Below are 13,500 nucleotides of genomic sequence, written 5' to 3'. Positions count from 1 at the left end.
TCCTAGACATAAGAATGAAAGGGCTAGGTCACAAAATGTGGATGTTCAACCTTACAAGACTGCACAAAATTGCTTTCCAAAGTGGCTGAACTAATTTCACAACCATAGGAAGAAAAACAGAGATCCTCTTGACCTATGTGTTCTCCAACATGGGGTATTTTTAGATTTCTTACATTCTGCCAGTTGAATGGCTGTGACACAGTATCTCATGGTCTTGAATTGCATTTCCCTGAGTACAAGTGAGGTTGACATGTCTTCATATGTTTATTAGTCTTTCTGATTCATTTTCTATAAAATTATTTTTACATACCTTCTCCCATCTTCATATCCAGGAATATAATATATTTCCCTTCAGCTATGTCTTTAATACTCTTCAATAAAGTTTTATTATGTTCCCTCTACAGGTCTTCCTCATCTTTAATAAGAAATATATTTTTGTAAATAGTGTTTCTTTTAAAAGTTGTGTTTTCTACTTGCTTGTTTGTGGTGTAGAGTAATGCAGCTGATTTCTGTTTATTGAAATCATATCCAACTATCTTGTTCAACTCTCAAAACTCTATTATTTCTAGTAATTTATTGCAAGTTCTTTTACCTATTCTTTGTAGACAATCACATCATCTACAAAAATGACTTTTCCTCTGTATCCAATCTTTATATTTTCCTTTAATTTCTTTCTCTTATCTTTTGGTACTGAGCAACACCTCTAAAACAATGATGGTTAGAAGTGACAAAGGTAGTTGTCTTGCCTTGCATCCTTGAGTTTAAAGAGTGCTTTTAACATGACTCCAGTTGAGATAAAGTTTGTTTCAAATATTTTTGTTGACATTCTTACCAAGTCGAGGAAATTTCCTATTACTAGTTTACTAAGTTTTTATTGTGAAGGAAAAATAGATTCTATTAAATTTTCTGTATCTGTTGCTCACATGATTTATTTCCCTTAATCTGTTCAAGTTATTAATGACATTTTAAAATCTGCTACTGTTAAACTCGCCTTACATTCATGAGATAAACATAACTTGGTCATGGTATATTATCGTTTTCATATATTGTCAGAGGCAGTGCGCTAATATTTTATTTAGGATTTTTATGTCTATATCACAAGTGAAATAAGCCTGCCATTTTCCTTTCTCTTATCTTCCCTTGTCTGGTTTGGGTATCAAAGTAATCTTATTACAATGAACTGTGCATACGCCTTCTGTTTTAAATCTTTGAAAGAATTTGTTCATTTTTGAAAAGTCTGTTCTTCAAAGTTTGGGTCTGGTGGGGTTTTTGTGTGAAGATATTTTAATTCATTTTAATTTGTAACGAGTTACTTTAATAGTTATAGGACTACTCAGTGTTTCTATCTCCACGTCAGTGCTTTGGTACAGAACATGTTTCTAGGGATTTATTCACTTCATCTAAGTTTTCAAATGTACTGGCATTAAAAAGTTGTCTAGAAATTCTTTATCTTAAAGCTTTTTAGTCTTTTCAAAACTCTAATTACATAATTATACACAACATGATATGCCTGCACAGAACAAAAGAAAGAGGCATCGTTAGTACTGTTTAAAAACTAGCCTACCCTCATTCAAAGCTGTAAGCTATCTAAGAAGTTGTTTATGAAGGGCAGCTTGTTCTGGGTACTTGTCTTTGCATTTTTAAAAACCCAGGTGAGCAACAGTGCTATGGTACATTCTAATTTTGTGTCTATGTTTTGAATTTCAATCCATTCTGATATAGTAATTAAAGCTTTTTATATTTTGGAGAGAAGACTCCATTGTTACATCTAAAGTGAAGTTTTAAAAAAACCCTGATTTCTTCCTCCACTGACATTTACAAAGTCATAATAGTTTAGCTTTTTACATGGAAAGATAAATTTAGTAGAAATTGAGACTTTCATGATATGTTTTAAAGAGCATCTTCAGTCCAAAATACCATTGAAATGTTTTCTCTGACAATTCCATGCTGCACATGGAAGACTATTTTTCTGGGAGACAGAATTCCAGACTGCTGCGTCACAGTGTCACTCAGGGTACCCTGGGGGATACAAGTGGCTCTTGATGCTCAATTTCTTCTGGCTGCTTGGGGCTTAGGGGGCAGCTGACTTCTAGACTAGTGCTTTTCAAGCTTTAGTATCGACTCACACCACCTGAGGGTTTTGTTAAAAATGCAGATTCTGATTTCTGAGGTCTGGGGTAGCCTCCAAGAGCCTGCATTTCTAAGAAGTTCCAGGCAATGCTGCTGCTACTCCTTGAGGAGCATTCTTCTAGATGGCCCGAGATGATGAGATCTCCAAGCCAGACTGCTTCAGGGCTGTCAGACTGTATCTCTTTGCAAATGCAATACACGTACGATAGTCAAGCATAAAGTGAAAGTTCTGTGAATGGGTGCTGTTACTGCGTACTACTCTTAGCTTGTCATCAAAACAAATCCTTCCCTCATTTTGTTTCATTTTGATCATTTTCTTATTAGGCAATGTTCAGGAACGCTTGCTTGTTTCAAGAGCACCATCTAAATTTCCACTAATTGCTCATTTTCACATATAAGTTCTAAAGAGAGTGATGCTATGTTTTAAGCTTTCCATCATATATGAATAAAGGGTTTTTCCTACAAAATATGTCTTCAAGAAAATGTATCTTCTGTTCTCCCCACATCCCCGCCTCATTACAAGTGTAGTGTGTAGTAGCTGCTGCCACATCCCTGGAATGAGGCACCCGAGGGCAATCAATTCATTCTCCACTCTGCCCCGAAAAATCCTCAGGTGGGTAGAAAGATACTTACCAAGAAAGAGAAGGCACTGCTCCCTTATCACCCAGAGAACATCAGTCTCTGGTGTAAAGAAGTTCAAGCTCATTAAACTCACAGATCCCCTGTCAACCCCTTAGGGTCCAGAAGCTGGAGTGTGTCAACTTGAAAGTAGGTGCTCTGTTTGCACGGGAGCCTGGCTCAAGAAACAGGTATGTTGCTAAAGTTGGCTATGAATCAAACGTTGTTGGTTTAATAACTTAAAACATTTTTTCTGGAAGCACCGTTTGAAATACACTGGAGAAGATTGCTAGTTAAAGGGAGCTTTGTGTGAATTTTTCTGTAAAATAAATACTCATTTTGGTCATATCTGGATTTTCAGATACTGGATTTACATAAACTAGGGTACCAGTTTAAGTAAATTTGAAGAAGGGAGTTGGGTAAACGAACTTCTTATCTGGTTCTAGAATTAAAAGTAAGCCTATGTTTATCAGAAGAATGACTGACTTCTTAGCTTTTCAGGTGTAAGAAGTTCTTGGCAAGCTTTGCTTACAATCTTACTCCATGGTCAGTAAGAAACCTTCCTTCATTTTGTGAGTATCAGTGCTGAGCCATTTCAATGAGTCACACATCCCTAGTATATTTGCCTATCCAGCACTACTTCACATCATCAAGTACACACGTATTAATTACACGTGTATTAACTACATGGACCTATTAACCAAACATTCCCTGTTACTCATTCAAAGGATACTGTCCAAAATTAGTTTTGTGAGAGACTCGTATGCCGATAAACTGCACATTTCTGAAATTTGGTTGTAGGAAAAATCCACCTTCTGATGAGAGAAAGAGAGCAGGGTGTTATTCATCTTAACCACACAATTACAGGCACAAGAAGAATGTCTTTTCTGGTGAGGAGTTACCAGTTCAAAATACACTCAGGCTGACTTACTTGCCCTGTGTGTAATCATTTCCTAGCTGGGACTCTGTCCACTTTGGGGGGAAGTAAGGAGGAGACCCTTCCCTGTGGCCAGTGCACACACCCCCCACAACAGAAACGCTTTCCATTTCTGCAGTCACTCTCCCCATTTTCAGCATTCACTTTAAACCTTCTTGATCTTCCTTCAGAACTTAACCTCAGCCTCACCCTTACTAACCACCATGTCTCATCTTCTCTAACTCCCAGTAGCCTCTGTACACCTAATGTATATGTATATCCTGTTTCCAGTTTCTTCACTTTCTCTGTTTCTATCTCAATTTACTCTCCCACATCACTCCCCTAAATGCCAGAAAAGTTTTTCTTATTTATCCCTCAAGCCAGGGGATACCTCTTCCACTCAGCACCCTTTCTCAAAATTGACTATTTTATTATAGGAAAGCATTTTCAAAAGTATCAGTTGTCCTTACTCAAAGATATGAGAAAGACAAACAACATTAAATAGCTTTAATTATTCACCTACTGGCAAAAGATGGAAAAATATTTTTAAACACTGCACTGATAACTTTGTTGGGCACACTGTAATCATTTTCTGGAAAACTATAAGCAATTATATAATAAGTACTATTCTTATCTTCTTTTGCCCTTTAAAACAGTAATTTTAACCCCCCCAAAGTGCTAAGATTATTTTTATCAATATATTAAATACTAAATACTTTAAATACTAAAACCTTTAAATACTGAACACTAAAAAATTGTTTTTGAAAACAGCTCAAGTGGAAAGAGTAGAAAACTGGTTAAATTGATTACGATACAGCAACAAGACTGCAGAGTCAGTAAAATAAGTGAATCATGTGAAGAAATAGAAATATGCAAATAAAATGCCATTAGTTCAAAAAGTCAGAAATAAAATTTTATGCATATACAAGTTGCAACTATGTAAAATGTATCCCATGACTGAATTAAAAAGTCAGTTTGGCATAACAAAATGAAGCTTCATGTTTACTTTTTTCTTCTATATAATAATGAAGGGCTAGAAATAAACTTCTAATTATCTAGGCTTATTTACAACTGACATTTTTTCTCATGATACCTATCTAACTACACCCCTGTCGGGACTCCATCCATCCATTTATTTACACTGGGCTTGTTGGGAGACCTTAAAAGGGTTAAGACACTGCCCTGATTCCCAATGGGAGTTCCATTGGAGCCCAGAGCTTGTAAGAAGGCCCATCAATCAAATGAAACTTCTTCACCTACTAAGAGCAAAATCATTTCAGCAAATATAAAAAGGGTATGAGTAAAGGCTCCTGTTCTTTGGGACACGTATGCTTTCTCTGGTTGGTGGCACAAGGCACTAAAATAATAAATGAAACGGAAGCAAAGCTTCCCTAAAGGGTGGGATATTATACACAAGCCTGATTTACTGGGAAAAAAAAGGGCTTTGGGTCTCAGTCATGGGGTTCAGTGCCAGCCCTGTGACCTCCCAGCAAAGGTTAAGTAAGTTATTTAACCTTGTGTGTTCTGCAAACCCATGTGTAAAATGAGACCATCCCAGCTGCCTCACAGTTCTTGCTGGGGGGATCTGGTAAGATCCTGCATTGGAAACTCTGGAAGATCTCGATCGTTCCCCTCCCAGGTCCACAAAGGGGATCACTTAGGGTTCACATAGGGTTGAAGTCGGAGAAGGCAATGGTACCCCACTCCAGTACTCTTGCCTGGAAAATCCCATGGATGGAGGAGCCTGGAAGGCTGCAGTGCATGGGGTCGCTGAGGGTCAGACACGACTGAGCGACTTTACTTTCACTTTTCACTTGCCTGCAATGGAGAAGGAAATGGCAACCCACTCCAGTGTTTTTGCCTAGAGAATCTCAGGGATGGGGGAGCCTGGTGGACTGCCATCTACGGGGTCGCACAGAGTCAGACATGACTGAAGCGACTTAGCAGCAGCAGCAGCTCCCTGGCAGTGGAGAGGGTGTCAGATTCTTGACTTCAAATGGACCCAGAGGATACTTTGGATCTAAATTAATTTGTTTTCTAAATAAAGTAAAACTTGTAGATAATAAAAAGCAATTGGTCTCCATTCTGCAAAATAAATTTTAATGAAACACTTGAGTCCAACCCCAGCTTGTTGCAATGGTTCCCAAATTCATCAGCATGTTACAGCCACGTGGGCGGGGTCCTTGAAAAATCCCCACACTCAGGCCTTACTTTGGACCACCTGAATCAGAATCTCTGAGAGTGGGGTCCAGGCATCAGCAGTTTTTAAAACTTCCCAGGTGATTCCAATGTGCAGAAAATTGGGGTACCATCAGTCTGTGATCTCTCTGCTTAATTAAGTATGGTCCATGGACCAGCAGCAACGGCTTGCCAGGACAGTTGTTAGAAAGGAGAGTCTCAGGCCCACCCCAGACCTGCGAGGTTAGAATCTCATTTTCACAAGAATACCACATGAGCTATATTCACATTAAAGCACGAGACACTGGGTTCCACAGCAGAGTAAGCTGCTCCATCAATCAACATTCCTTGCGCTTTGTTCTGCCTCAGAAATGCAGAAGCATGTGCAGAGAAGCAAGAACGAAGATCTGAAATCACTGCTTCCTAAACAGAAGCTAAGGCTGGATCAATAAGAAGGCGAAACGTAAGCCCCCAGGACATTTTTACAGATTTTTCAGGTACAAAATTGTTCCGCTATAACAAAAATAAACAAACAATAACTAGTATTTAAATGAAGCATAGAAAAAGGAAGGAAGTTAATTCTTTGGTTTGAACACTAGGTTTCAGCAAAGCTTCTGAAAAACATCTCCTGACTATCTTTTTTTCTAAAATAAATGATACGCAAGTCCTCCTCCTTTTTTAAAATTCATTTTCCCTGTACCTTATTCTCTCTGAATTCTCTTTGGATGCTGTTTGGCCTGTTAATGTATTACACTCAGCTAACACACGTAATTAGTGTATTAATAAAACCTACCTTGAGATTTTTGGGTGGCTTGAAATTGAAGAATGTTTTCAGGTGATTCTGAGAAGCATTAAGTTCTAGAAGATAAGGCATACAGCTCACACAAGACAAATCTGGGAGGAGGGACGGTGGAAATGAGTACAGAATAAGGTAAGCCAATAAAGTCAAAACTAGACAAAGTCATTAAACACAGCAAACATTCTATCAGGACATTTTAAAATTATGCTAGTTGCCAGCACATCTTAATTATTCCAGATGAATTAAATGAACAAAAATAGGAATATGCAAAACAACACACACCGCGCACGCGCGCACGCACACACACACACACACACACACACACACACACACACACACACAGCATGGAAAGCACATTATGAGTCTACAATGTAACCGTCTTCTCTAGGGCCCCCACCCCCACAATGGAACTATTCTCCAGGGCCCCCTTAGCTCCCCTGTTCCCATCTTCCAGCACCTTCGAGAAAGAAATGGCCAAGGTTTCCTGAGTTCCAGCTCACTCTCCCTGGACTGCTAACAGTCAATGCTTCAGAAATGCCAGGCTTGGAGGAACTAAAGCTTTCCATAATCCTCTCGATAATTAGCCCCTGAATAACTGCATTAGGTCTTTTCGGAAAGACGGCAAATGCCACAATTAGTTCTTGGTTATAAATTGCATTTTGTTTCAGATGGGCTCAATCTTAAACCTCATTAATTATTTGAAGTGATTTAAATTATGGCTATTATTTTACTTTGATTCTGGGTTGGTTCAAAACCATGTCTGAGTTTTGCATTTTATCCCCAGCCAGTATTCTGTACCTAGAATACTAAGTAAAAGACGGCGGTGCTGATGACATGACATATACAACATAAGAAATAGTGAAGCGTGGTGCTGCTTCTCTCTGCCGCTTGACAGGAGACGGGCTTTGGGGCAGCAGGAGAATCAGGGAGAGACTCGGGAAGAGTCTCATCGTAAGGATTTACAGCACCATCTTTACCACTAATGCGCATCTCCACCCATCTTTTCACTCTAGATCACACAATCAGCCATCACAACTCTTCAGAGGATGGCCTCTGGAGGAGAACACAGCCTCCACACCCCTGAAGCCCAGCAAAGTGCTTCTCCTTTCACCAGGTAACAGAGTCACCCCCAGGCCAGGAGAAGGGAGCATAGCCGAACCCCGGGGTTGTACCATGAAGAATGTGGAGCTGGTAAGGTGAGGGTCCTCCCCACCCATCTTAGCTTCTCAGGGTGGCAGAAGCCATGAGATTCCTACCAATTTCTACTTCATTTCTCTGGTCTAAACCTCAGCCTTCTTTAGCCTGTCTTTCTCATGAAATTACAAAACATTAAGACATCAACACTTTGGTGGGAATTCATGAGCAAATCCAAGAAGGCTGCCTGTAAGAGGAAAGCTAAGGAGAAAGGTAATAGCTTCACAGTTTTGCCTGTTTGCTACAGTTTTGCCTATTTGCGCCAGACAAGATCAGCTCCATGTCTGTCAGCGATTATCTCCATTGACTGTTTTCATTTCCACAGGCCCTGATGTCCCCTTGAAGTTGATTTTTCTGTGGGCAGGTAAGTGCTGTACTATGGAGCACTGTCTTAAAGTAGAAGCAGCAGCTACCACTTGGATCATGAGTACATTTCACATCTGGTGTATGCCCAGTGCTTTCAAATTACTCTGATAGAAAAAATTCACCATCTGGGTTGCTGGACTCCTCTCTCTACTTGGTGTAGTGACCTCGGTGTCCACCAGATGGCAGGAGCTCCTCATGTCTGCATCCGTGGTTCTCAAAGTGTGGTCCTGTCTCCGCTTTCAGGGCAAGTAATTCGAAACGCAAATTTTCAAGTCCTACCTCAGATCTACAGAATCAGAAAGTCTGAGGGTGGGGCACAGGTATCTCTGTTTTAACAGACCCCCTCCAGGTAATACTGATGCAAGTTGAAATCTGGTCCTTATCAGGCCATCAAAAAAGCTGTTCTCTTGAAAAGAAAAATATATACTATGCCTTACACATTGCTTTTGAATTGATGCTTTCAAACTGTGGTGTTGGAGAAGACTCTTGAGAGTCCCTTGGACAGCAAGGAGATCAAACCAGTCCATCCTAAAGGAAATCAACCCTAAATATTCATTGGAAGGATTGATGCTAAAGCTGAAGCTCCAATACTTTGGCTACCTGATGAGAAGAACCAACTCATTGGAAAAGACCCTGATGCTGGGAAAGACTGAAGACAGGAGGAGAAGGGGACGACAGAGGATGAGATGGTGGACGGCATCACCAACTTAATGGAGATGAGTTTGAGTAAGCTCCGGGAGATGGTGAAGGACAGGGAAGCCTGATGTGCAGCAGTGCGTGGGGTCACAGAATTGGACACGACTGAGCGACTGAACAGAACTGAGCGACTGTTGAGAACAACAACACAGGCTTCCCTGGTGGCTCAGATGATTAAGAAACTGCCTGTAGTGCAGGAGACCTGGGTTTGATCACTGGGTTGGGAAGACCCCCTGGAGAAGGGAATGGCTACTCACTCCAGAATTCTTGTCTGAAGAATTCCATGGACAGAGGAGCCTGCCAGGCTACAGTCCATGGGGTCGCAATAGTTGGACATGACTAACACTTTCCACTTTCACTTATTTCACTCACAGTAGGTTCTTGGACACTTGATGAGTTAATAGAAGATGACATATAAGATTGAAAGAGACTGATATGAAGAGGAAGGCTTCATTTGCTCCCAAGGACTACTTGCTCAAGGGGTAAAGGTCTGAAGCCACATTTCTTTCCCTTTCATCAAGCACTAAAAGCTCCTGGAGTCCCAGCAACCCTTTATCTAGTAAGTGAAAATAATCTTGGAGGTGGGAAGAGCCTGCTAGTAACACTAAAAAGTCTTTCTGATGATATGATATCTGGGAATTGCCTTAAATAGCCCTGGGGAAGGGAGCAGGGGAGGACGGGTGAGGCAAGAGGGGCCATGGGTTGATAATTGTTGAACCTGAATATTCATTACAAACCTCTCTACTTGTGCACGTTTGTAATTTACAAAAAAAATTTTTATGAAACTAGAAAAAAAATCATGGAAAGTGTTTCAAAACAGTAGCACTTTAGAATTAAAATATGCTGGAATGTGTCTTAGCCATTGAAAAGTGAATTTTAATTACTGCAGTCAAATGAAAGGAAGAAATCAGAAAACGAATCAGAGAAGACCATATCAGCGACCCTTAATGGTCTTAAAAAAAGAGCTAAAGAAGTGAATGGAAAGGTTATCAGTGAAGAAAAAAGCAGGTCAGAAATTTCAAATAAGATCAGAGAACTATTACAGAAGCAAGGATCAAGCTTTGAAGAAAATGTGACTAATTTCGTTAAATGTGAGCTAGGTATCACAACAGATACCTTATAAGGAACCATAAATGGCAGGGTTAGACCTGTAAGAACCCACTAACTACATAGAGAGAACAAAGAGAGGGGGAAAATAATATTTCTGAATCCCTGGTGCTCAAATAAGAACAGAAGCAGCATGCCAGGATTAAGATGTAGATACAAATGCAAATTAAAGAAAAGCATCCATTAAAGGGAAAAGAAAAAGGACTAATTCCTCTCCGCTGAATAAACTAATAGAGGGAAAGAAATGGGAGCCATCAAATATTCAGGAAGCACTAAAGAAGTAACGATCCATCTCTGGAAAGGAAAGAGCAAGCGTTCCATCTGATACTCTTCAATATCATTGAATGTGTCTCAACCATCACATAATACAGCATATTTGCTGACCTCTGCATTTTTCTTTTCTCGTGAGTCAGAGGTGCTTTTTTTTTTTTTTCTTCTCATGGAAAATAGAGCATTAATGTATAAACTGATCCATAATAGCATTTATATCAAGTTTGGTAGTATTAAAGTATATTGCCCTCTGCAAAGCTTAAATTTTGTAATAATTCAGTGATCCATCAATTTACTAGAATGACAACGACATACCTTCAATTTTATTTACTGAAAGATCCAACTTCTGTAGGTGAACATATCCACAGAGGATGCTAACGTCAGTTAAATCAAGATCCTGAGAAAATAAAAGGCAAATGACTTTAATGTGGCTTTAGCAGAAGAGTACTCAGGCTTCTCAAGATATCTGGAAATAAAAGTTGATGGAGAAATCCAGAATTTCCTTTGAAAGTATTGTAGGAATGAGAGGATAAAACCTGAAGCCTATTATTAATAGGAACTCAAAAGAGACTACAAACTCCATCAAAAATGCATTCCTCTGAAGGAAATAATAGCTTGGAAAATTAGGGTTGTTAGCAAGAACAGATACAACATGAAAAGGCAAATTAAAGCAGTGTTCATGAAGACCTTTAGAGCAGAGTTTTATATTTTATAAAAACATGCACACACATAAAAGCAATAAAGCCAAAGCCTTTATCTTGTAGAAGAAAAGAAAAAGCAAATGCCTAGAATTCAAACAAAGTGTAGACAAGTTCACACCTCATCAAGCGATCATTAATAACAATACTTGCTACACTTTTTCTCAGGCTTGGTTTTCAAAGCTCTCTCACAATAATCTCATCTGATCAAACAAACCTATGAGATCTGTAGGGCACATTATCCCCAATGGAGTGAGGAGGTACAGAGAAGTACACAAATAGCTTAAAATCACTTAGCAAGTCAGTGATAGAGAAGCAACTCCAAATTTCCAGAATCCAAGTCTCAGATGCTCTCCAGGAAATCTTGCATCTACTGAACTTCCTGAGGGGTTGGAGGGGAATTTGGTCACTTGAAACAAAGGTTCACATCACTGGTCTACGCTGTGATGCCAGAGTCAGACAAAGCCAATCGATAAAGTGTCATTATAAGCAAGTTCTCAAATATGAGAATGATAAGAATGTTTAAGGAAGGCCACTAGAACAGTAATTATCACTAAGAAACCTACTATGTACAAGGCATTAAGCTTGGCATGATGAGAGACACATATAATGACGGACTAGAGCTATATTTAGCCCTTATAAACTTACAACTTTGGGGAGGAGAGAGACTGTGCACACAAATAATAAAAATAAAAAATAATAAAAATAATATTTATTAATTTATTAATTAATTTATTTACAACTTTGGGGAGGAAACTGCACACAAATAATAAAAATTTAAAATAATAAAAATAATATTAATTTATTTATTAATTTATTAATTTATTTACAACTTTGGGGAGGAGAGAAACTGTGCACACAAATAATAAAAATAAATAATAAAATCATATTAATTGATTAATTTTTATTATTTTTAACAAAAATAATAAAAATTACATGTAACATAAGTAAGATATAAGGGGGGAAAATCACTAACCTGGCCAACCCTAAGAAAGTGTATTCAGTAAGACAGGTTATTAGGGCAAAGTAAATCAACATATAATATCTCAAAGGTAAGGAGGTCAGTGACAAAGTAAGTTAAGCTTCAGTCCATCCAGCTGAAATGATTTAAAGAATTGTGCTTTTTTGCAGATCAGTTTAAGGCAGGTACTGGGTATGTAAGTAGAATTTTGATTCGAAGGAACTTATGTGGAAAGGTACTGGCTGCAGGAACTATCTTCCATTCCAAAGCCTAACACAGTGCAACACGCCCAAGGCGCTCCCTGCCTGACTCGCGGAGTCATCCCTAAAATGCCGTGAAGTGAAAAGAGTAAAAGATGAGAGCCTCTGTCTGCTGTTGTCAAGGGACATGCCGTGAAACCAGCATGGGCGAAAGGGGCTTTAACATTTCTTAGGTAGCTCGCTTGTTCAAATCTAAGACAAAACAGCCTTGCTATGAATTATATATGCTTGAGCCAAAGTAGGGTGCCATAGCAGAATTTCAGTGTGCTTTCTTCACCAGCATGTCTGCACTTACTCTGTGGACCTCCAAGGAGGAGTTAATGCTTTACAATATGAGGAAGCAGAAAGAGATAAATGGCATTTTTGTGTCTATAAAGAAACGAAATGAGGACAAAAGCTGAAATCCTAAGTAATCTGCTCTTACAGCTTCTCTTATGATAAATTTAGAGCCAAGATTCTGTGCTAGTATCAAAATCTTATAAATTGATGAATAACAATACGTGTTTTCTTTCATAATAGATATCTTTTGGAAAATGAGCTATAGCTCACAGCTACATATTTATGGGAGGGGCGCCAAGTCAATACCAAAATACTTTGTTCCCCTGGATTCAGATATAAATTTTAGTCCTGCCACTGATCAGAGGGAAAAAAAAATTCTTAAAAGAGTTTTTGATTGGTTTTACAGAATCAAATTCAACCTCCTAGAAGGAAAGCATTGATTACTAAAAAATAGACTGCTTAAGATGAAAGAAACAGACTGTGAGGAAATGAAAACAAAGGAATTGGGGGGAAGGCAGCTGACTGTTGGACTGGCCAGGGCTCTTTGATGTCAAACATAAATAACTCATTGCCATTTTCTGTCAAATGCAAGACTCAGAGATTTGGGACCACCAAAATAACTGTGAGTTAGCAGAGAACATGGACATGGTCCAACCAGGGTCGAGATGGAGCCACGCAATGGTGACCTTGTCATACTCACTGATAAAGTCAGGCTGAGGTAGACCTGCTCCGTCCCAGAGCCTGAGCGCCCTAGTTGGTAGAGCTTCTCAGCCACGACCTCCTCTCTCAGGACCCCATCAAATCCTCCCTGCAAAAACAAAACAAAACAGACAGGTGGACAAAGAAAGGACTTCCATTAGAAAAGAAAAAATCCGCTTCGTCATATCTAGCACTTATTTAGTATATTACACATCTGGGAGCTGAGACTTCCAAAATTTTACTGGCCCCCAAGACAACTAAGTTGAAGACCCATGCATATTACATACAATTAAAAAATGTATCTATCCAATCAATGTCTCACTGCTGAT

General features: G+C 39.1%; 1 protein-coding gene across 5 annotated transcripts in view; it reads right to left on the bottom strand.

The window, feature by feature from the left end:
- The window catches only part of LRGUK (leucine rich repeats and guanylate kinase domain containing), a 121,695-nt gene that overhangs the window by 100,445 nt on the left and 7,750 nt on the right, over positions 1-13,500 (bottom strand). For 4 of the 5 annotated variants that reach the window (XR_009600450.1, XR_006059683.1, XM_027968815.3 and 1 more), the window contains exons 2-5: positions 13,173-13,280; positions 10,590-10,671; positions 6,636-6,736; positions 3,482-3,563 (exon numbers count right to left, since the gene is read on the bottom strand). Coding sequence is in view for 3 of the 5 variants with exons in the window: in XM_027968815.3 (XP_027824616.2) it covers positions 3,482-3,563; positions 6,636-6,736; positions 10,590-10,671; positions 13,173-13,280 (373 nt within the window). In the remaining 2 variants the exon portion in view is untranslated. The remainder of the gene's footprint in view (positions 1-3,481; positions 3,564-6,635; positions 6,737-10,589; positions 10,672-13,172; positions 13,281-13,500) is intronic. The other variant, XM_060414844.1, reaches the window with a different exon arrangement.

Source organism: Ovis aries, chromosome 4 (genome assembly GCF_016772045.2).
Source record: "Ovis aries strain OAR_USU_Benz2616 breed Rambouillet chromosome 4, ARS-UI_Ramb_v3.0, whole genome shotgun sequence".
Classification (NCBI taxonomy): domain Eukaryota; kingdom Metazoa; phylum Chordata; class Mammalia; order Artiodactyla; family Bovidae; genus Ovis; species Ovis aries.
This window is presented reverse-complemented; position numbering and strand designations above follow the sequence as displayed.